Source organism: Rutilus rutilus (genome assembly GCF_951802725.1).
Source record: "Rutilus rutilus genome assembly, chromosome: 7".
Classification (NCBI taxonomy): domain Eukaryota; kingdom Metazoa; phylum Chordata; class Actinopteri; order Cypriniformes; family Leuciscidae; genus Rutilus; species Rutilus rutilus.
The window spans coordinates 34,094,834-34,119,471 of NC_140221.1; the positions used below are offsets into that span (position 1 = coordinate 34,094,834).

Sequence of the window (24,638 nt, forward strand, 5' to 3'; positions counted from 1 at the left end):
CAAAGTATCAAAACTTGGCTTACCATTGTATTATTTTACTTGCATGCTTTTATTCATTTTAGCTTAGCAGATGAGCATGACTATCTGCATGCTGATCACTTGCGATGCAATCTCCTGATAAAGCTGGCATGCTCACTGCACTTATTCCCTCCTAGACCAAAGGTCATGAGCACCTGACACAACAGGGTGGAGACAGGTATGTTTCACTTCCTCTGGATGAGGAATGAGGAAAGAGATCACACTACTCAACGGACCGTAGTCCAACTGTAACGGTTCACTGTAATGTACTTTACAATGTCGAAAAGAAGAATCATGAAATCAGACAGGCACCAAAGACAATATAATGCAAGCCAATATCATGCATTTAAAAAAAGAACTTTTATTGCTGTTGGGCAATTTCAAAAACACTGCAGTTACAGGCCAATGGAACATACAAAGCTCTTGCTCCATCTACTAAGTTCAGAAGCACCAAATACTGTTGTCAAAAAGATAATGTTGTTGGTCAGAGGAAATGAACACGGCCCCAAATTTTATAAAAAAAAAAAAAAAAAAACATTAACTAAAGAATAAAAGTGACTAATACCTTTAAGTAACATAAACAGTGCTAAAAAATCTGGCTCAGTTCAAGCAAAAGAAAGGCTTTGTGTCACCTTCAAAAGTTTTAACTTTTACAGTTCAATACAGCATTATGCTTTCACACTTCTAAGCGCATGAGCCATATAGGAGAGGACTGAGGTCACATGACCAAGATGCGTTCCCATCAGAACGAATGCTTGTGCTGGAGGCTTACAAACTATACAAAGCACAAGGCTTTGTTCATACATTCATCTAGTGCAGATCAGGGAGAATCATCTCATGTCCAGTCGTGTAATTTGGCAACACCTATACAACATCTAAACAAGAATGAACCTGTCACTGTGCATTGGCGATCTCCTCAGGTTTCCATCGCCTCTAAGTCTTTGGTGGAAGAGGCTATGCAGGACCCAGCTGAGGGTTCAGTCTCCAAGAGAGAGAGATCCAACTCAGGCAGTGGAACCTGCCAGAACTGGAAGGAATTGAATGGAGAGAGGTCCTCATCTGTGTGCATCGCCTAGTGGGATACAAGCAGAGGTGAATATCCAAAGAATTCACTACAGCAAACACATGCACCAACAAGAGTGAAGTTTAATATTATGCTAAAAGTACCTGAAAGTTTAATAGTTTTGCCCTCGGTTTCACAGACAAGGATTAAGCCAAGTCCCAGACTAAAATGCATGTTTGAGCACTGATCTTAAAGGGGTCATATTAGGCCCATTAAAAAACACATATTTTACATTATTGCAGCTCCTCTCTCCCCAGTCTAGTTGAATGTGTCGTTTTCCTTCGTTGGAAGTCCCTCCTTCCAAAACATGAAATGTGCTTTGATTGGTTAGCTGGCCCAGTGTGTTGTGATTCGCACTGCTTAGCGTATGTTCGGAAAATGTCCCGCACCTTACCATAACCGTGACCTCTACTAATATTAACAATGGCGTCAATTTCAAACCACTTCGAGTCTGATTCAGACTCTGACCATTTCAAGCACAGACTTTGCAAGTGGTATGTTTTTTTGTATTTTTCTTATAGATATGATGTTATCCACCATTTAATCATATTTGTCGGAAAACTATGGTAATGCAAACAGTAACCGATCACAAAATCATGGATACTTTTCCTAAGGGACGATGAACAGTCTTACAAAAGCGAGAGCTTACAAAAGCTACAGTAAACACTATATCAATACTGTCATTTTAGTTAGCAGGCTAGCGGAGGCAAAGCTTTGCCATTCGTTTACAACATAGCTATCATAGCAGCTACATAAAACGTATAATTACAACTGTTAAAGGGTTAGTTCACCCAAAAATCTGTCAGTAATTACTCATCCTCATGTTGGTCCAACTCCGTAAGACTTTCGTTCATCTTTGGAACACAAATTTAGATATTTTTGATGAAATCTGAGAGCTGGTTCACTCCTTCATAGGCCGCTTGGTAACTGCATCTGCCGGCCCAGAAAAGTTTGTAAAAACATTGTTAAAATAGTCCAAGTGACTACAGTGGCTCAACCTTAAGTTTATCAAGCGACGAGAATACCTTTTGTGCGCATAAAACAAACAAAAATGAGCCTGGGAAAACCCAGACAAGTAGTCTGGCAAAGAGCTCATTCAAGCCCATTTCTAATCCGTCGAAATCGCGGCACCAATCAGAAACGTTGGGGCGGGCTTTACACGATGACGATCACTCTGATTGGTTTTAGGTCTATCCAATTGCGCCCAGAGGCATTTGAGCGACGTCCGTTGGTGAAGCGCACCAACTTTTAAATGCATCATTCAAATTGCAAACACAGAAGGACAGTCTCCATGAAAGACCCACTGGCAGATGAACGTGCTACTACATTTCTCTCCGAAACGGTAGGAAATTAAATTAGATTTAATAGAGGATTTTAACTGTGACAAGATGATTGACAGGGCAGTTTACGTGACAGGATGCACGCGACAGATCCGTCCGATAAAGATGACGAAGTAGTATGTCCCAAAGCTTGCCTACTTTTTTGCTACACATTCAAAAGTAAATACCTTTTCTTCACAAAAAGAGTACATACTTTTATGGCGTAGTGTAACTTAGGCGAATTGGGACGCAGCATATGGCTTTACACGATGACGATCGCTCTGATTGGTTTTAGGTCTCTCCAATTGCGCCCAGAGGCATTTGAGCGACGTCCGTTGGTGACGCCCCTTTGGAAATGAGTTATTAATGAAGCTTTGCCAGACCATAACTCAGTTACTACTGAGAATGGTCTGGTTTTAACCAGGCTAAACAAAAATAACAACTTTATTCAACTATTCATTTTCTTCCACGTGGGCCTCTGAGTGAGTTCACGAGAGCGCAACGACGCTGTGGTACCTGAAACCACGAATAAACGATGCGTGAGAACTGAGAAGATGACGCTCACGATCATTTGATGGGAAAGTGTGAAAGGTAAGCCATTCATTTTGCGGCATTGGTAATGCACTTTTACGTTTTCTCGTTGGTTTCTCACGATTCGGACATCCAGGAAATGCACACTTTAGAACCATTTTAAAGTCCGCGTGAACCGGAAGTTGCAAACGACTTTTCTCCAGTGCTGTGACGTATTTCCCAGTGAAAAGGAATATTGAACAGAGGGCAGGGTTTTACTCTAGCGCTCCTCCTCTCCATCTCTCGCTCATTACAGACTAACGATTTGAGGGGAGTGGTTAAGCGTTTCCCAAACCAAGCCGTCAAACCTACGTCATCAGAGAAGGTCCTCCAAGGCAGAGGGGAGGGGCATTTTCAGATTTTGATTAAAGATTACGAAGCCCAAAAAAAAATTTCTGTTTTAACTTTCACGGATTAATTGTTCACCACAAGACTAGTAATATGCGCTAACAAAGTAAATAGGGTCCATTTTGATTTCATGCCGACTTTAAACAATACATCGAGACCCCTCTGCGTCATCTTCTCAGTTCTCACGCATGCATCGTGGTGCTCTCGTGAACTCACGTCAGAGGTCCACACGGAGGAAAATTAATAGTTGAATAAAGTCATTATTTTTGTGCACAAAAAGTATTCTTGTCGCTTGATAAACTTAAGGTTGAGCCACTGTAGTCGCTTGGACTATTTTAACAATGTTTTTACAAACTTTTCTGGGCCGGCAGATGTGAGTAATTACAGACAGAATTTTCATTTTTGGGTGAACTAACCCTTTAATAAAAAAACAAAAATAATACCATAAACAACAGATTGTCCCGACAAAAGCTTTTGTGCGTATAACCTGCATTGTACTCTCTTCTAGAAGCTGTTCTCCGTAAAATGTGCAGCACACAGACAAACGTTGATTTTATAATGTTCAGGAACAGTGTTAAAAATAAATTAACCAGTCTAAGTTTGTCAGCCTTAGGATAAACTTTTTCCGGAGAGAAAAAAAAAAAAACCCGGCAACAATCTTCCTCTTATCTAGCGCAGCTCAACCAGGCCTAGCCAAATTTTTCAAGTGTGTCCAACTGCGTCCCACAATACTACAAACCACGCCCCTTCAAATTACACCCCCTACCTCAAGTTACACCCCTATAATGAAATGTCCCCTTGCAATGTCATCAGAGCCCCTCCCTCTGGATTCGCTGATTGCATCACTAGTACTGCTCTTCTTCTGCTTCACTTTCCTCACTTTTAAACTGCACTATCGCCACCTAGTGATAAGGTATTTTAAGTATGAAACTCTAAAGTAAATTAAAACTTAATGGAAGGGTAGGTTTTTAGCTATAATTACCATGAGTGTATTAATCTGATTATATATAATGTATTTTATGTTTTACTAATAGCTGTTATTTCATACTTAATAAGAAAGCAAAATAGGTTAGCCTTACAAACATTTAATTCATAAAACATTAAATCATTTTCTTCAAAAGATTGTTTAGTCAATGACATCCACGCTTTGCAGGCATGGTTTGTGGTACTCCGGGACGCAGACAGACCCTTCATTTTTTTGCATATTCTGTGGGCGGGGATTATTAGGAGGAACATTATGACTTCATAAGATCCGGAAAAGGTGCGTTTTAGTCCAAACGAGCCGTTTGTTGTAGTTCTTGAACAGAGATTCTGTTAAAGGTGCTCTAAGTGATGTTGGGTGACGTCACTTCTTGTTGACGTTTAAAGTATTGTCAAACAAAACAGAGGCTAGCTAGACCCTCCCTCCACCTCATCCTCATCCGCGCACTAACCCCACCCCAAATCCTTCTTGTCGGTTATTGGCTGGACCAGTTTGTTATGTTTCGTGGTGGGGGTTAGCCCAGTTTGTTTTTCTTGCCATTTGTGGTCTGTGGAGCCTGGGGTGTCTAGAGACCGCGTTTTTTTTACAGTGTGTTCAGGGGACAGGCAGCTAGCGGATGGTGAGGAGATGTTTGCTGTATGTGACAAAAATAATTGGGCCTAAAAAATGCGTGACATCGCTTAGATCACCTTTAAATAATAATATACCTTTGGAGTGGACTTGAGCTTTAACCTTGCAGATCTTTTTTTTATGCTCAAACAGCTACATGACACACTAACTAAAGTGGAAAAGCATATAGGACCCCTTAAAAATATGTTAGTGCCATTGTTTTGTTTCAAGATGCACACCAGTGATGTCTTTTTTCTAAGGCACATTTATAAAAGCTACTTAAATGTCCTAATTGAACTATGGTCTAATCCTGGCTTAATCTAAGCCCTGTCTGTGAAACCAGACCTTATATATATATATATAGAGAGAGAGAGAGAGAGAGAGAGAGAGAGAGAGAGAGAGAGAGAGATAACTTAGTGATCATGTAAGTTACCGCCACCATATCTTCATCTGCCATCATTGTGTGACTTTGCACTAGTATGTGTGAAACTTTACCTTGTCTCCTGTAGTAAGGTTATTTTCTTCTTCAGGCTGTTTATTTGACTCAGTTTGAAGCGCGCAAGATGACCGCCACGTGACAGCAGATCTAACGTTACCAGCATCCTCGAATGTTCTAGGCTTGCATGTGTTCTTATCTGCCAGCACTGAATCAACCCTGTTTGCAGACACTTTTCTCGGTCGGTTAATGGTATCCAGCGGGTCATCGAGAAACTTTGGTCTTTTCCTGCAGCGTTGTCCAGAGAATGACAACAACGAGGATGGATTGGCGTTTTGGATCACATTCACACCTGCGACAGGTTTGTCGATGTTGAAGAGAGAACGAAAACTTCTTTTACTGGGGATTTCGTGAGGCAAAATGTTCTCTGCTCTCCGCTTGGTCATCTGTGCGACGTACGACCTAAGTTATTCAGAAAAGTTCAAACTTAGCATAAAACAAAAGAGCGGTAAGACTTTTTTTTTTAGTACGCAGATGGGCATTCAATATTCTAGTAACGTTAGCCATTTACGACAGTTGTGTCGTAACTGAAGTTAAACCGCATGTTTGAATACAGCGCCCTCTGTGGCCAGAGAGGTCGAACAACAATAACATCGTTTATGTTTTATTTTATAGTAAAAAGCAAAACGGTTGTGAATATCTATATCAACTATAAAAGTAAATGTTAGAACACATGAACTAACTTCCTAACAACTAATGTGAAATTTGTGTGGTGAACAATAAACAGTCTTAAAACGCTTTCATACAGTCAACAACATTCCGCATTTTCTTAATTGTAAAACAGTTTTATTACAGTATGTACAAGATCATGAAAATCTGTTAAGTTTAAAACAACTTTATTTCAGTGCTACCAACTAATACAATTTTAATGGCCAGCAAGTTTCCTCAGAGGGGCTGGAGTAACTGCGCAAGTCAAGATCCAGAGTAGGCTCTGTGAATACGATTTTGGACATGAAAACTGTGGTAGTGTAAACAACTGCAAGAAAAACACTGAAATGTATGTGTGGAGTGACAAGCGGCATTAGTAAGATGTGAAGCAGCACCTGAAACCTGAGGAATATGACTGCAAAGCAATGCACCAAAACATGACATATTTTTGGTAAATGTCTGAAATAATTCAGTCCATAATAAAGCTCCAGTCTTATTGTATTACCAGGAATATAATGCTGACATTCATGATTAAAATCCTCAGTTTATTATTTGGGCCATTTGTCTGTGAATTCAGCCCTAAGTTCAGCCTTCTAAACATCATGTTGAGTTTCTTATCTGTAAAGAATCCCCAATCTGGCCATCTTTAGGTGTCAGATCTCCATTCATCAACTGTTCTGCAGGTTTCCGTACGATAAAAAAGACACAGTCGTAAAGGTATTTGAGCATGGAGCGATCGTTCTCCGTATATGTGCTGGCCACAGACTCTCTCTCCAACTGTGGAAAGAAATACAGTAACAGTTTATAACAGTATTACTGTTAATAATAATTTAAACAGTTGATAATTAACTGTTTACCTCTAGGACAAATCCATATTTTAAAAGGACATCCTTTATGTCCTCATAGCTCAGCTCAATGGACAATTCATTAGCCATATTCTCATAGTGGTAAAGTAGTGGACCTTTGAGAACAAATACAAAAAATATCTTTCAACCACACCTGTTTTCAGCATTTCATATGTAGATAACGTTTGACTGTGAATGATTAAGATTATACAGAATATGACTTACCCAAATTTATCCAGACACCACCAGGTTTTAGAATATTCCAGATGGTTTCAATGTAATCGAGAACATTGTGGGCAGTGTCAATGAAGAAGCAAGTAGCAACACAATCCCACATTTCTGTATGGGAGATACAACTTAAAATGTTCAAGTTTCAGATCTTTCCCTGTCTCCATTTAAGTGCCATTTACAATTACGTTGATGTTTATAAAAAAAATTAAAAACTCACCAGGGTCACTGTATACTTCCTGGAAGTCTCCAGCGACCATAGAGAAGTCAGAGTCTGCTGGAAGACTCTGTGGATTTACATCAGGAAAGGAAACAGGCCTTGTTTGGTCTGAGGACATTTTATTATTACTGAACTGGTGAATCCAGGGATACAGGGTAAAAGCATTCTCCTCATCACACCTGAGAGACAAAATATCAGTTAGTTTCCTCACTACAGATGTTATATACCATTCTGATTGCTCGATTCAAATTTGCTGTCCTAGAACTCAAAGAAGTTCAACCAGGGATACAAGTTCTACTATACTTTACCTTATGCCTCTAAATTACACAACATGTCACTAATAATAAATAGAGGGCGTACCCCAACAGGATATTATTACAACATGTTGTTAAGACCAAAAGAGAAATATAATAAATGTAACATATATAATAAGCTATATTTATGTGAATGGTACTACTTAAATTGTGAAGATTTTAATGTGTTGTACCTATTCAGAACAAAATTAGAGGAGAAGAGCATGAAGAAACTCCACTCGTTGCCTTGGCACGAATAGCCCAGATGAGCGATTTCCCATGCAAGTCGACCTAGACCGGACCCGGGCACTAACACTCTTACCTGGGACACATCACTGTAGAGAGAAATATAACTCAAAACATTTTTCCAAATTATAAGATGAGCCCATTTGACACAAAATATAAGAACACTAAATTAATTTAATCAGCAGACATTTTTCCAAAAAGAATAAATTTTTCCAAGAGTTTGGGTACATTTTTATTCAGCAAGGGTAACTGATCAAAAGTACAAAAGATTTCTATATCAAGTAAAAGCTTGATAATAAGAAATATCTATCGAGCACCAAATTAGCATATTAGAATGATTTCTTAAGGATCATGTGACACTGAAGACTGGAGGAATGATGCTGAAAATTCACTGGAAATAAATGACATTTTAAATTGTAATAGTATTGTAACACAATATTACTGTTTTACTGTATTTTTGATCAAATAAAGTATTGGTGAGCATAAGAGAATTCATAAGAGAATAAACATTACCCCAAACTATTTAGGTAGTGTACATAGATACTGCATGCACCTTATACTTAGACAGAAGACCGTATACTTAACCACAGAATGTCATCAAAGTATATTTACCACTGGTCTGGAGGAAATAGTCTCTGGATCTCCTCTATAATAGGTTTGTAGCAGCTGTCCCTTTCAGCCTTTCCTGCTGCACTCCAGTCACGGACAAACTGCTTTATGGTTGACTTTAGCTTGTCCATGTCAAAAGTTGAAGAAGGCCGTACTTTCCTTGGGTCACCCTTTGAAAAGCAGGAAAACTATTAGATGAATTGACTTACTACTAAACAGGATAATAAAAGCCACACTTCTGTCATCACAACAACCAAATGAAAAAATACAACATTATTAATTGTAAGACCTACTGATTGCCACCTACATCCTGTCCATATTCCATGTTCTCAAACATATCTAGGCAGTTGTTCACTATGGCCTGCATCACCTCCTGGTTTCGGTCAACACAGTAGCGGATCTTGCTCAGATTGGGCAGGAACTTTGTCAAAAGTTGCTGGTGGTGATCTGGAAGGCATCGGAACTGCCGCTCGGCTCGATTCACTCGTTCGTGAACGTGAATTCTGAACACAGTGGGAGACACAATATATATGGACAAAGTAAATTAAAGGGAATATATATATATATATATGGAATTTAATTTAGGTTGATTGGGACACTTTTTTTAGTCTTAGACCAGATCAAGACCAGATCTATAGAGAGAGAGAGAGAGAGAGACTTGATCTGGGCAAGACTGGTCTAAGTCTTAATCTTAGACTATCTGTCTAAGACTTGGTCTTAGAGCTGATGTCACAAACTGACAATAAAAACATAGCCAGACCAAACCAAAAAGAAAAATATCTACAACATTGGACAGACGCAACAGCCCAACAAAGTAAATTGGATTGCTATTTGGCCCTAAACAGAAAATATGAATTAGCAGGATACCTGAGCACAGTGAGCGACCCTAAACTGAGAAAAGTCCTGAGCATGTACAGACTCAGTGAACACAGTCTCACCATAGAGACAGGAAGACACAGACAGACCTGGCTGCCAAAGGAAGAGCGGCTGTGCCCTCACTGCAAAGAAAATCAAGTGGAAACAGAGCTGCACTTCCTGACATCCTGCCCTTCTTATACAAACATTAGGGACAAACTACTGTACCTGCTAGGAGAAAGCCCAGCAAGCGGAAACCTGCAAGGTCTTGACACGACAAAAAGAGCCTCCAGCGGGACAGAGCTACCAACACTCACTATATGCCTAGAGACACTGTTATAAATATTAGAAGATTTTAAAAAAAAAGTATTGCTGGTTTTTTTAATGTAAATTGTTTTTATTATTATTCTTTATTTTTATTTTATTTTTGTATCGTGTTATTAATGCAATGTAAAGATTTCTTTCAACATTCCAATGAAGCTATTTGAATCTGAGAGAGGGGGAGGGAGAGAGAGAGAGAGAGAGAGAGAGAGAGAGAGAGAGAGAGAGAGAGAGAGAGAGAGAGAGATAGATAATTGTATTTATTAAATCTGGACTTTAATTGATGGCACCACAGGCGTTATTTTACCATTCAAATCCAAATTTTATAAGCAGTGGAGATTTATATATATATAAATCAATACGGATATTTTAATGCTCTCGCATGTTCAACATTAAAGCTCAAATATCAGTGGCTCATCTTGTGTTGGTGTTGAGCAGATGGGACTTTCACTTTGATGCTCCAGCAATGTTTACCTGTAGTATTTAAACGCGTTCATGACATTCCAGAAATGCTGTCTCTCTAATTGCGCCTCTTCCTCGGGTGAACATGTAATCCTCTCCCGATAGTTGTAAAATACCTCTGGTTTGGAAGCTGCCACTGTTTCATCCTTGCCGTCAGCCATTGCCGTTCCCTGTAGGCGTAAGTAATCGACAATCGGCAACATAACTGAATACAGGGAAGATAATGGAACCCGCAAAGTCGATTTGTGGGTTCGTTGATCGTGATCGATTCGCTAGTTTGTTGTGTTATGTCAACTACAATGTATCAACTTTGTTTATAAATTATCTGTTTTTATGTAAAGGCATACTAAACAAAAACAGCTCTGTATTAAGGATGCCATACAACACAAGTCTTAAAAAAAAAAATCCTTAGAATAGTAGAATAGTCTAAGGAAATTTGTCTTTGTAATATTTAAGCAGACATTCTGTCAATACCAAAACTGTAGACTTAGTTGCTAGAAGCACCTTTTCTCTATTTTAGTTTTTAATCATGTCTATGCGCTCAACGGCTAGAGAATACCCATAATGCACTGTGAGAGTCGCGCGCTGAATGAATTCCAGCGTCTTGTCAGGAGATGGCGCCACAGCTGAATCAATCATCCATCCATCCATCCATCCATCCATTTTCCAAACCGCGCTGGTCCAGTGTAGGCAAGGCAAGTTTATTTATATAGCACATTTCATACACAATGGCAATTCAAAGTGCTTTACATAGAATAAATTAAAATAATAAAAAGAAATAAGAATAATTAAAACAGTTTAGAAAAATAAAATAAAATACAGTAGCCTACAGTACAAACAGTCGGACGAACAGTGGCACAGTGCTCATTCATTAAATGCACAGCTAAACAAGTGTTTTGAGTCTGGATTTGAAAGTGACTGCTGTAGGAGCACATCTGGGGCCTGTTTCAGAAAAGAGGTTAAGTGAAAACTCTGAGTAGGCTATGTTAACCCTGAAATGAGGGAAACTCTGGCTTTTCTGTTTCAGAATTGGAGGTATGTTAAACCCGAGAAAGCAGAGTAAGTGAAGCCCGTTTCTGAAAGAGAGGTAACTTATACTCAGAGTCAGTTACCATGGTAACTTACTCTGTGAACCTAACCTGGTCGGGAGCAGGGTTTCTTCGGTAAACCCAGAGTTTCTTTCGGTCTCCTCCCCTTTTTTTAAAGAGGAAGTAGTGTTTAAACACCTCATTCATTCTTTCAGTACATTTTTATTAATAAAATTAATCTTTTATTAATAAATAAAATATTGCTATTTTTACTGTTGTTTTTTTCTATTTTTTTAATAAGATGAAGTCTATATAACTCTTTAACTGGCAACTGAAAATACAGTCGTAGATTAGAGTTACATAATGTAGTTCTAAACAAATTCTACAGAATTAAACTGTGGCATTTACTGAAAATCACTGAACTGTGTTCATCTGTGCAACAGAAGTTGATGGACCGTCCTCCTGCTGTTCTTCCACACTCTGGGGGAGAGATAAGAATACCCGTTTATACTTATAGGCCGTGGGCCAAGTCTGTTTTTCTCATAGACTGTAAAAAAAGATGGACGACGCCCCTTCGCTCTCTTCCATTGATGAGAACTGAAGCCGCCAGAGTCCCGATATGGCGCTGACATATTGGAACTTGAGTCTGCGCAGTAGCGATCTCGGGACCAGACCTGCGCAGTAGTGAGCAGGAAGTAAAGCCGCGAAATCAACGCTCCGCCCTCACTCTCGCAGAATGCACTCAGGGAGAGTGGATTCTGCACACTTTTTAAAAAATTGATTGCAGTACGACAAGAGGCTTGTTAGAATAAAGTAAATACAATCTCCTCAGTCCTCCGAAGATCCCGAAAAAAAATGTCCGTTGGTGCTTCAGTGACTACTTCGCTCGAGAACCTGTCAATCACAGCTGTCAATCATGACGTTACACCACCGCATCACGTAACTAACTAAAAACCAACTTATTTTTGAAACAGACACTTGAACTTACATCAGCGTGATAAAAACGACAGCAAATGAAAGAAACCACCTTTGGAAAAAAGATATTTGAAGTGTAATTTAATTGTTTAGTTGGTCTCACGTCCCGTTGAATAACATGGGGAGGCGGGGCTTATGACCTATACTAGGACCAGTCACCGGGGGGCGATCGAGACGTTTTGGCTTCCCTTTTCAGGGCTTGTGCGGCATGCTTGGTTTTTCTCCTTTAGTTTTCGATTTGATAGATCTCCTCCAGGGAACTGGTTAATTTTTTATAACTGGCTATAGAAATTGTTGTTGAGCACATTACTGCTTGTTTCCAACGTCAATTGTTGCACATTAGAAATATAATGTAGATATAATCTCGCTAGCTAACCACAAAATGTTAGCCGGAGTAAGAACCAATCAAAGCTCGTGTTGTTACCTTGTCAACTTGAGTTGGCCAATCACGTCATTATTTGAACCGGTGCGGCGGTGCCCGAAGACCCGGATGTGACCTGAAGTCGCGGGCGCGGCGGCCGGTCAGTGGCGAGTTCTCCGTTGGACATAATTTTTGGCTACAGCGTATGGCTGCACCACACATCGTGGAAACGGTAGGTAACTGATAAAGTTAAGATTTAAAGTTTTTTCCATCGTTCAGCCCCTTCCGTGTAACGTTAGACTAGCTGAATGAATTAATCTTATTTGAAGTAAAGCTTATGTACTGCGACAGTGTTTCCCAAACTTCTCCAGGAGTAAGTTACACGTTGTCATGCCTGTTTTAGACATCTCCCTGCTCCAACACAGATGATTTAAACAGCTTCCGGAGTTCATAATGAGTTGACAGTTTGAATCAGCTATGTTGGGGCAGGGAGAGATCTAAAACACACACAGTCATATAGTTAGCTTACGTTATCTCCTGTTTCCTGTCTAATCGCACATTGTATTATGTATATTTTGCATGCGTTTCCTCTCCTGACGGTGGAGCCGACCTTAGAGTGGAGCTTTTTATATACAGTCTATGGAGTGGAGCCTACATCTGGAGGGCAGAAGGCAGACGCTCTTGGAACACCTCACTTGGGTGAAGTAGGCAACGTATTAACGGTATCTCCATGAGGCAACGTCCAGGTGGGATTTGTTTTGTATAGTTGGCTAACGTTACAGTAAGGCAAACGTTAGATCAGGGGTTTTCAAAGTCTGAGACTGCGTGCCTTCAACCAAAGCCCCCCACCACCACATCTTTATTTTATTTGGTAAATTTCGCTCAATTCCTGGATGCCTATGGGATCATAATTATATTTTTTGATCCCATAGACACTAACCATTTTAGCCAAAATAGCCTAATATCACTGAAACTTCTTACTACACCATATAGTTATAAACAAAGGTCTGTCCTAAGGCATTTATTAGTTTCTGACTGATGGGGGTAAAACAGTTCCCAAAAACTACTGTATCTCTGAACTCTCACACATGTAGGCTATTCTGTGTGATCTCCTTTTGATAACTAATGCAATAAGTAATGTAATATTGTTTCACTTCCATTGATCCTCCCCTGAAACTGTTTGGAGCCCCCCTAGGGAGGCCCGTCTCACACTTTGAAAACCCCTGAGTTAGATTATCAACGGCTAACTAGGGCTATTTAGTGAATTAACAACACCACACAAAAAAATGAAACTTGAACCAGATTAACTTTATAAGTGTCATGTTATTTAAACATGCACTTAGGCCATGGCTGCACTCTCACAATGTTGTGTGTTGCGTCCTTAGACAGCATTGGAGCAGTTCCTACATAGATACATGTCTGTGCATGGTAGCTGGTGCTTTCTACTGGTAGGAGATGGGAGGCTCTTTTTGGGAGGCTTGGGCCATCTGATGCAGAACGCAAAACCCGAACCTTGGATGCAGTGTCATCACTGACTTCCTCTGGCAGCAGTTGGGCTTTATCTACATGGTTATGGGACACCAGGTAGGGGACAGAACAAAGGGGACAAAGAATGTGTTTATCCAAGTTTGTTACTTTTAATCTAGTAATCTCACTGTTTAGATATGGAAGAATACCATGTAATGTCTTTGTTTCAAATAAAACATTCTTAAAAAAAACAATGACTTTTGTGTTCAATTCATTGTCAACCTTACACTATTCACTGTAATCTTATATTTAATCTATGCTTTTTGCCCTTGTTAAATGTCCAGCTTTTCAATACAAATTTTAAGATACAAAGTGTTAAAATATACATTAATTAAAAATCACATTGTGTAATTAAGATTAAGATTCACTGGTATTGTGAGGTTTATTTAACATACATTTTTAAACTAACTACAATACACACATATTTGTTGCCTTTGGCTTGCTCAGTTGGGGATATTTTGGGAATATTTAATTTAATTTTATCAATCAATAAATTTCACTAGAAACAAACCTTGTATTATTTTAATTTAATACTGTGAAGCTGCTTTGATACAATTTGTATTGTGAAAAGCGCTATACAAATATACTTGACTTAACATAATAGCCTACATGATGCACCAATACACAATTATCTTAATAGAGAATTAGTAGAATTGATGGATTTGATGCATAACTTCAGTATCTGTGGCTGCCTTTTCGCTCCTACATGCTCTTGCAATGTGATCTTTATTAGTGAAGAGCATGTAGCATTCCCTATGGAAGCCCACATTAACTGGCACATCTTGGTCTTTCCAGGTTTCTGTTAAATTAAATGTTGCTATGGCTTTCAGCTATTAAACTCTCAGCAGTGTTGAGGTTAACCCATTTCTGGGCACACTGAACAAATGATGCACAAGTTGGGCATCATTTGTTCAGTGTGCCCAGAAATGGGTTATGTGTGCCCAGAAATGTAACCTTATGGGAGAAAATAAGGTTATTGGGCTTTTTGCCTTAGAAGCAACATGTGCACTTCATATTGTGGCATACCGGCTGTCAATCACGTCCCGCCTTGTTATGCGGTCTATGTAAATAAATTAGGTGACAAAAGCCCACCCACGGGTGATCAATAACGTTAGAGTCTTCTGACGGTAAGTGCACAATGTATAGTATACAGCTCGTGTAGACAAAAAGTATATAAAGCCTATTTTAATAGGATTTCGTTATCAAGAGAGCAACGTTACGATATCAACTATGCTGGTTGTCATGGAGACGTGACAGGTTGTCAAGGAGACGGGTGATTTGTTTACGTTTTCTGACGCTACGATTTAGTAGTCCTACAAATTTGCCCGTTTAAAAATTTAAGAGTTTAGATCGATATCTTCATCAAATGTGCACACATCAACGTTGGAAACAATGCTTACACTACTTAAAATAATTTTTACATGCCACCTGTAAACAAATTACTTAGTTCCTTGGCAGGGATCAGTGAAATTCACAATTTCGGGGTCCGGCCCACGGCCTATTAGATTTAAACTTAGATTCTATAGGCTACTCCACATAAAAATGTGCAAAAATCTGAATGTGTAGATTGTTTGATGTGTAGACATATAATATTAACATTAGCTCTGTAGGCCTCTCTGTGGCAGCAGAAATGCTTTATCCCCATCGTCCTGTGAAGATGAGCATTTGGCCGAGTACACTTTATAACACTATTTGTCAAATTTCTGGTGTATTGAGTAGGCTACTTACAACTGCCTGGGGTTCTGTTGGGACAGGAGGCTCCAAAAGACCAACAAAAAACCCAACCCAAAGTAAAATACAGTGCTATGCATAAGTTTAGACACCCATGCTAAAGTTGACTAAAAAGAGGAATAAATAAAATCATCTTTTGGAAATTGAACTTAATGCCTTAATTAAAAAAATTGGGAAAAATCCAACCTTTAAGGACACCAATTTTCTTTGTGAATGAATAGTGTATCGTAAATAAACAAAAGCCTTCACCATACCTAGAGATTGGCATGGTTTTATTTCAGTTCGCCTAATAGCTGGTTTGATTTGCACTGAGAGATGATCTTATGGAAAGTACTCCATGCCAATCTCTAGGTATGGTGAAGGCTGATGTGGGGCTATTTTAATTCCAAAGGCCAAGGGAACTTTATCAGGATGCATAGTATCCTGGATCCATGAAGTAACTGGCCTTTAAAAATAAAAATCTGCCTGCCTCTATGGGAATTTAACATAGGAGCTGTATCATACAAATAAATAGTTAAAAAATCATATATTGTGATTTCTGGATTTTTTTTTTTAGATTATGTCTCTCACAGTGGACATGCACCTACGATGACAATTTCAGACCCCTCCATGATTTCCAAGTGGGAGAACTAGCAAAATAGCAGGGTGTTCAAATACTTATTTTCCTCACTGTATGAAAAATAGCCTATATAAAAAAAAAATAACACATATGTAAACCTCTTACATTTTATGAAGGCCCTTGGATCTTCAGGAGTGACTGGCTCTGAAGTCCCTCCAGGAATTCCCTCAGCCAAAAATGCTGCTGCACTGCTAGACACTGGATGCTATTTAGTTATTTAATATGTCAAATGTTTGTAAAGTCAGATAGCCTTCACCCATGATATGCTCAAGCCTTACCTGATTGAATTATGCTTTTATATTTATTTTCAGCTGCTGCCATGTTCTTTTAATACCTGCAGGATTGCACCTACATGAAAATTAAAATTAGGTTGAATAACATAATGTTATTCCAGTTTCACCTAAGTTACTCTAAAATAGTTATTAATTACTAACTACAAATGACATCTTCAACAGTGTAATTAGATTAATGTAATAATTACTATCTTCAGAAAGCATTGGTCTACTTACTAATTACTAAATCCCATATCAACCTCAACCACTTGAACAATACGAGAGACAAGAAACTGCATTTTTAATGCTTTCAAATAAACAATATACAATTGCATGAATTATTCTTGAATTGACCAAAGTGTGTAGAGGGAGAAGGTTACATTAAAAATATACCTTTTAAAAATGTATGTTAAATATACAGAATTGTTCTATAGTCTATGCAGTATTAAATGCAATTACATCAGATTTTACTTTAAATTACAGAAGAATTAAGAGTAAGCCCTTTAATTAAATTACAGTATTTAGATTACTTGGTAATTAATTACACCCATCATTGTATAACAGTAATTAAAATGTAAACTTACGCATTGACTCGAGCAACTATTTTCTCCCTAGCTAACTCTCTGTCCTTCGCTGCTGCAGCCGATATTTAAATAATAATAATAATAATAATAATAATGTGTTCGTACTCTCCATATGCTTGCAGAAGCACATCCATTTCTGCTGAGAAATATGCAGACCTCTTTTCGTCTGGCGCTGTTGTCATGGTGACTCATAATATCTGTGCTCCATTGATAATGGCTTTTTATAGTTGTGGTGCACGCGCTTAACTCAGAGTCAGTCAACTCAGAGCTGATTGAACTAACTCATTTCAACTGTTCTGTAACCGAAAACTCAGAGTTTCCCATCTCAGGGTAAGTTAACTCAGAGTTCAAGTTTTAACTCAGAGTTGGTTGAACCTCCTTTCTGAAACAGGCCCCTGATCTCTTCTGGAAGCTGGTTCCAGCTGCGGCTGGCATAATAGCTAAAAGCAGACTCACCATGCTTAGAGCTGAAATGATCCTAATGATCTGAGTGATCTGTTGGGTTTATATTCAGTGAGCATATCTGCAATGTATTGAGGTCCTAGGCCATTGAATGATTTATATATCCCGACCTAAAAATGTTGTGGGCGCAAGGCTAAGTTTGAATGGCATCCAGGCTACAATCCTGTTATTTTCAGTCCTGTTACTCATATGAAAAATAACAGGAGTGAGTTAAAGTAACAGGATCGAGTAGAGCCCTCTGTTTTGTTGATTTAATACTGTAAATATTAGTTTATATAATACTATTCACCTGAATTTTCAGTTTTAAGGTTACAATTACTTAAATTGTAGACATTAGTATTAGTTTTACAATTGTGAATTTCATACTTTCAGGGAGCCAGTCCACCACGAAGTGACTTAAATGTTTTGTCTTTCTTATATTTTGTAGAAGATGGAGAGAACCCATACTATGCATTTGCCAGAAACACCTACCCATGACATCCTGCAAGGGAAGGAGCGAGGGACACCCGCAACCCTCTCTTTTCTCCCTTTTTGTCTAAACGTCCCTCTTTCTCCCTTCCTCTCTCTTCTCATCTCTCTCATTCTTTCTTTTTCCACCTCCTTTGCTGTGAAGTACTACTAGCACATAGTACATCACTTCAACACAGAAATCTTACGCACACACAGTCATGTACACTCTCTCTCATGCACACACATATGGACACTCATTCCTGTTACCCAATGTTCATTCCCGTTACCAAGTGTTCATTCCTGTTACCAAGTGTTCATTCCTGTTACAATTTTTATAAAAAAAATTCTAATTACTAAATGATAGTAAGGGGACGAGGCAGATTGAGCCTCCTGGCCCCTTTTAGAAAGCGAACAACTTTGTTCCTGCCTAAAGATTGGGCGCCACAGGGCTGTGGTATGCTGCTATGACCGCCACATAGACTTTGAGCGTGGAGGGGGTGCGGTCCTACAGCTCTTGCAAAAAAGACAATACCAGCCGTATGTCACAGGAAGTGGTGTCTTCGTTTCAGACTGTACACCAGTCAGAGAAAACAGACCACTTAAGGGCATAGAGTTGTCTCGTGGACAGGGCTCTAGCCTCAGAGATAGTGTTTAGGACTCTTGCTGGGAGGTCTGTAAGTTACCATTGAGGGGCCAAGCCCAACCAATCCTCCGCATCAGAAGCCGGCAATTACTTGCTGTCATCGTCAAGATCCTCTTCAGATCCTCCAAACGAGATGAGGCTGCTGGCAACACACAAGGGGTGCTGGTCTGCATGGGTGAGAGCCGGAGAATTCTCTCTTTGTGGAGAGAGTGAAGCACGCGGGATCTGCGCCGCGGTGAGCTCACTCATATCTGATCGCTCAGTCCTCTGGCTCTGCTGTTTCTTCCTCCAATGTTTCTTAGAGGAATGAAAAGGGAGAGTACGAGGGGCGGAGTCGTTCTCTGAAAAGAAAGTGTTCCGCAAACGGATAGAAGAGAGAGACATATGCTCACAGTTGAGAGCAGCCATGGCTGTCGCTAGTGGGGTGAAAGTTGGTAACAATTATATGGGCCCCCGCTGCCCAGGGGGCCCCACAAAATCCAGCAGTTATACTAGGCCCCTGTTGTATGAATAATTCTAATATTTATATTAGTTGTATGCCTGAGATTTAAATTAAAACCATAAAAACATGCAATTTGGTTAAATATTTTTTCCAAATATCTGCTTCTCTTACCTCCCTATAAATGGTTTAGTCCGATCTAAAGTATTTATTAATTATTCAGTCAGTGACAAACATCAGATGGACCCAATAAAATTGTAAGTCCCATCCCAGCTTGTGAAGAGAACCAATCAGAGTTGAGGCGGCAGTGCCTGAAGTTAACGATGAACTTGGTGGAAGAGCAGGAGATTGACTGACAAAATGTAGGGGAAAAGAAAACATAAATCAGGGTACCAGAAATGTCATGAAAAGAATGAGAGGGAGGCCAGGAGAGTTGTTGTATCCCAATCGACCAAGACGTTCTTAAATACAGGTTGTATTGTTATTTCGCTGGGAATAAGAAAACTACCATCTGCCGGTGTTGTGCCGAATTTCGACCCCCTGCCGAATTATTACCCCCCTCGTTGAAGTCAGTACCTGATTGCCTAATCCTAACCCCACCCCTAATCCTAACCCCTCCCCCACAACTAATCCTAAACCTACCAATACTAGCGGGGTAATAATTCGGCAGGGGTCGAAATTCGGCAGGACACCTGGTCCTGTCACTCTACATTATCGGTGCACACCACAATCGACCGAATGATTACATGGTCAAAATTCCTGTCTTTTTACACTATTGTAACTGACACGAGTCACGACGCATTGCATTATGCACCTGACCTGCCGGCTGATGATGTATTTATTACATCAATAAAACATGAATAGCCTACACACTGCACTTGAATGAATACATTTTAGCTTTATTTAATAATATTATCTTTATAAAAAAATTTTTTAAAAGACAATAAATGACTATTTTTTAAATTTGACTGCATTCTTGTCAATTTATGTTTACTTTTTGATTTATTAATTTTAACAGACTGATGGGGAAAAAATCTATGTTTTTAAAATTTGGTTTTATTATTATTTAACAATTTATTTTTATTAGTTGTAATTTTTATATACATTTAACTTTTAAAATAAAGGTTTTACAACAACATCACCTTCTTCTGTTATATGTGGGCCTGCATGCTCATCTATTGTACAGTAGCCTATATGATATTGGTAGAGGGTGGTGGGGGCCCACATCAATATTTTTTCAGGGAGCCCCGAATCCTCTAGCTACGGCCATGAGAGCAGCTGGTCTCTGTGAGTGCGGCTTCTGCGTGGGATTTCCCCAGACAGGTAACACAATGACTGTGCTGGTCAGATGGGTGCAGAGGGGCTCTGCACGTGCCACAATCATGGCGCAACATTTGCATCAACGTTGCAGGAAATTTGCTCTTTTTAATGCTTGACGGATGGCCGAAGGGGAACGGTGAAATCAGCTGTCAGCAGCGCCGAGTCAGCTTGCTTGTGAGCGCACTGATCTGTCTGACGGCCTAGTAAGGATTCAGCTTGTTCCACTTCTTGGGCTTCTTTTTTCTTTTGGCAAATTCATCCACGATGTCCTTGGTGTTTAATTCGGCTTTGTGCATTCTCAATGAAAAATATAGTCTGTTCTGCGACATGGCGTTCCGCAAATTTTTTTTTATTAGTTTTGAAAATGAGCACTCTGCTGAAGCTACAGTAACCTCACACACACTTTTTTCTTTTGTGTGTGTGTGTGTGTGTGTGTGAGACACAGCGTTTGCACGTAGTGAAGCGTAATTTAAAAAAATTAGCTGCAGGGTGCAAAAAAATAACAAATGCACACAATAAATTACGGAGAAATTAGAAATGACTGAGAATCGAGAAATTACTGCACATGACATGCATGCAAAAATAATATTTATTGTGGCCACGAATTAAAAAAATCATTCCCACGTTCTATTGGGCGGTGGGCCCCCCATCGGCCTGGGCGCATTTGTAACCTACATATGCATACCCTGCATGCCCAGATGCAACGCCACTGTCCCTGCACTGTTGTTATTAATTAAAGGCTTCAATATTCAGAGAAAATGTGTTTTCTCTCTCTCTCTCTCTCTCTCTCTCTCTCTCTCTATGTGTGTGTGTGTGTGTGTGTGTGTGTGTGTGTGTGTGCGCGCGTGCGTGCGTGCGCCTGACATACACAACCTACACCCTACGGATGCAAGAGTGAGCAACCATGCTTCTTTCTGACTCATTTTATTTCTCTGTGGGCAGCTTTCTTTCGAGCGTGGCGGTCTCACAACAACTGTTTACCATGGCATAGGTAAAGATTTAGTTTACTTTGATTAAAGTGAGCTCCTATGAAATCTTGCAAATAAGTTATTTAAAAAAATAACTTAATTAAAAAATATATGATTTAGAAGCATGCATAGATGCTTTTAAATTGCACTGATTAAACTTTAAGAGAACTTAACGAAAACTTGATAACAACATCACATCGGACGGGTGTTTCGACACAGTGAGCGGCGCTAAAGCCGCGCCTTTCCACTGCACATGACAAACGACAGTCGTCGGACCGGAAGTCATTCATTTCCAATTTCAAGTCAAATTTCGGATCCGATTTGAGCTTCGAATGCGTTGAAATATCTGAACTTCTGCGGCTAGACTGAATGTGACCGGTCGACAGGTGTCGCACCGAAAATTGATTGCGCCCAGTCTGTTTACGTCTACAGCTGGATCAAACAGACATAACGTGCAAATAACCATCAGTTTATGTCCATGGTAATAGCAAAGGTTAGCCTGGTTAAAACCAGATCATTCTCAGTAGCAAAGCTTCATTAATAACTCATTTCCAAAGGGGCGTCACCAGGGCAGGACTTAGGGTGGTGGGGGCCCCTGGGCTTGAGTCACTTTCGGGCCCTACCTTCTATACATTACTTTAAATAGAACAAAATGATACATAAGCTATGTATTAGAGCTACACAATTCTGGATAAACTGAGAATAAAAATAGAGATCACGATTCTGAACAAACAACTAAACAAAATAACAATTTATGTTAATTGCTGAAGTCTATTAAAAATGTTTAATTAATCTGAATTATACAAAAAAAAAAAAACTTGGGTTTGAATGAATGATTCAATTCCTCAATCAAATACACTTGTTTCATAGATGAATCAGCATTTTTGAACGAATCTCCTGAATGAACGATTCAATGACAAATGTTTTTTAAAAGTCATTTGTCGCCATCTGGTGGCGTAACAATATAATCGATCCAATCGTTATTTGAAGTGCAAAGCTACTTTCAAAAGGTGACTGGTACCATAGACAGTGTTACATGTTAAAAAAACGTAATAATTTATTTATATGACCACTGATTGAAGCTTGATTTTTTTTTTTCCAATAAATAAATAATGATTACAAAAGTTCAAAGTGATCATAAGTTTATTGCAATGCACAAATGTCTTGGTCAGAATGAGAATAAAACACTTATTTACCTGGAAAACATTATGTTTTGATTGTGGCATTTCTTTGAGATTTAGAATCCAGTATTCCTATAGACTAATTATTGTTTCTTTTATGAATTTAATAAATAACTCTGTCTCGTATTCTGTCCAAACGATCCATGTAGGCTACTTAATCAGTGTTTTGTGTCCATTCGTTTTTCCTTTTTTAACCCGTAATTGAAAAACGAAAAATTAACGGTTGTTGTTTTTTTAAAACGCAAAGTTGAACACCAACATTTTAATTTGAACTGGCTACACCAACTGCTGCGCAAAAAAAGTAAATATCGACGAATTTTCTGATTTTTGTTTATGACTTTTTGCCCCTTTATTAAACATTTAAAATATTCAAAGATTAATATGGAAAACATGTCGATTTTACTGGTTTTCAAAGGCCAAATTAGAACCTGGAAGTGATGTTTTTTCCCGCAGTGCTGAATGAGAAGAGCCATTAATATTATTAATAAACTATTGCTTTGGCTAAATCACATCTCCATCTCCGCTGTTAAGCAGATGCGCTTTTAGAGAGAAATGCACATTTCATACGGAGTAATCAGAAGGTATTAGCTCTCGATTCGAATTTGTTCGTTTTAAAGTGGACATTTCAAGCTTTAGCCTACACAGGCTATATTTTGTTTCAGTTCTCGCGCTCCAGTTTACGGAGATCATGAAAGTGCGTCTGATTGTTTTCTTTTATTTTACAAAAGCACAACGTTTTCTTGTTATTGTGAGTTTACACAAATAAAAGTATTTGAGAATAATGTATTATTATTTTCTGTATGACCAGAAATGATAGAGTATTTTAAGTTGTTTCCACTGTTGATAGGAAAATGCAAGTGTTCGCGCTCGCGCCTCCGTGCCATGCAGTGCGCGCTCCACATTCAGCTTTGTTCCTTTTTTGCATAAAAGCGTCTTCTAAATATAGCCTATTAAATGTTATAATTAAATAATATAAAATTATTATTATTTGCGTAGCTATACATGGACCTCAAACACACCGTGTCTTCTAACTCAGGTGACTGTAAATGCGCAAAAACTGTTTCCATTGCAGGTTTGCGAAATATTCCTTTTTCGAATTGCCTGAAAAACCACCTCATGCGAGCGTAAAACATTTTTTTTTTTTTTTTGCGAAATTGACGTGTTTCCATTGTGCTTATTTTCAATTCGCAGTTTCAATTTGCGCAATTTGAAGGGTAATGGAAACGCGGCTACTGTCTAATGCAGACAGTAAACGAGGCACTACGTAACTGCCAATAACCAATCAGCAAACCTCAAGATGACTGACATTTAATTTAGCTAATTAAATTTATTTTTCATTGCAGGGCAGGGCCAGGTAACAATGCTAGACCAATCAACAAACTTTAAAATGAAAAATTAAATGACTGACATATTATTTAAAAAATCAAACGTAAACGGGCGGGGCCCCCTATTGGGCGGGGCCCATGGGCTTGAGCCCAGTCAAGCCCAATGGTAAGTCCGGCCTTGGGCGTCACCAACGGACGTCGCTCAAATGCCTCTGGGCACAATTGGATAAACCTAAAACCAATCAGAGCGATCGTCATCGTGTAAAGCCATATGCTGCGTCCCAATTCGCCTAAGTTACACTACGCCAGTGGTTCCCAAACCTGTCCTGGGGCACGTTCAAGTTCAAAACGGTGCGCAACGTTTTGAACGTCATGTTTCCTGGAAATGGCGTGCACCGGTGTGCAACAGGGTTTGAGATACGTTTTCTCTTGTTTGGTGGGTGTGTCAGAACTGCAGTCCAATCAGCAGCAACATGTATATAAAGCACACGGTATTAAAGTGAACTCGCACAATGGGTTCAAGGAAAGTAATTTACAAATGTGTTCGATGCAGCTCGGTATACGCAACAACTGAGGATATTAGAAGACATGTTTGTCATAAGTTTTATTGTAAAAATATAG

At 39.1% G+C, this 24,638-nt stretch overlaps 2 protein-coding genes across 2 annotated transcripts; both read right to left on the minus strand.

The window, feature by feature from the left end:
* Positions 1-335: 335 nt before the first annotated feature.
* Positions 336-5,929, minus strand: LOC311293272 (uncharacterized protein). The gene is made up of 2 exons (XM_084413404.1): positions 5,405-5,929; positions 336-1,090 (listed from the first exon to the last, which is right to left on the minus strand). Exons 1-2 carry the CDS (start codon positions 5,789-5,791, stop codon positions 935-937), a joined length of 543 nt encoding a protein of 180 aa, XP_084269530.1. The 5' UTR covers positions 5,792-5,929; the 3' UTR covers positions 336-934.
* Positions 5,930-5,994: 65 nt separating this feature from the next.
* carnmt1 (carnosine N-methyltransferase 1) lies at positions 5,995-10,343 on the minus strand. Its single transcript, XM_084413403.1, has 8 exons — positions 10,145-10,343; positions 8,802-8,997; positions 8,498-8,664; positions 7,834-7,974; positions 7,347-7,525; positions 7,124-7,237; positions 6,911-7,014; positions 5,995-6,830 (listed from the first exon to the last, which is right to left on the minus strand). Exons 1-8 carry the CDS (start codon positions 10,333-10,335, stop codon positions 6,654-6,656), a joined length of 1,269 nt encoding a protein of 422 aa, XP_084269529.1. The 5' UTR covers positions 10,336-10,343; the 3' UTR covers positions 5,995-6,653.
* Positions 10,344-24,638: the final 14,295 nt, after the last annotated feature.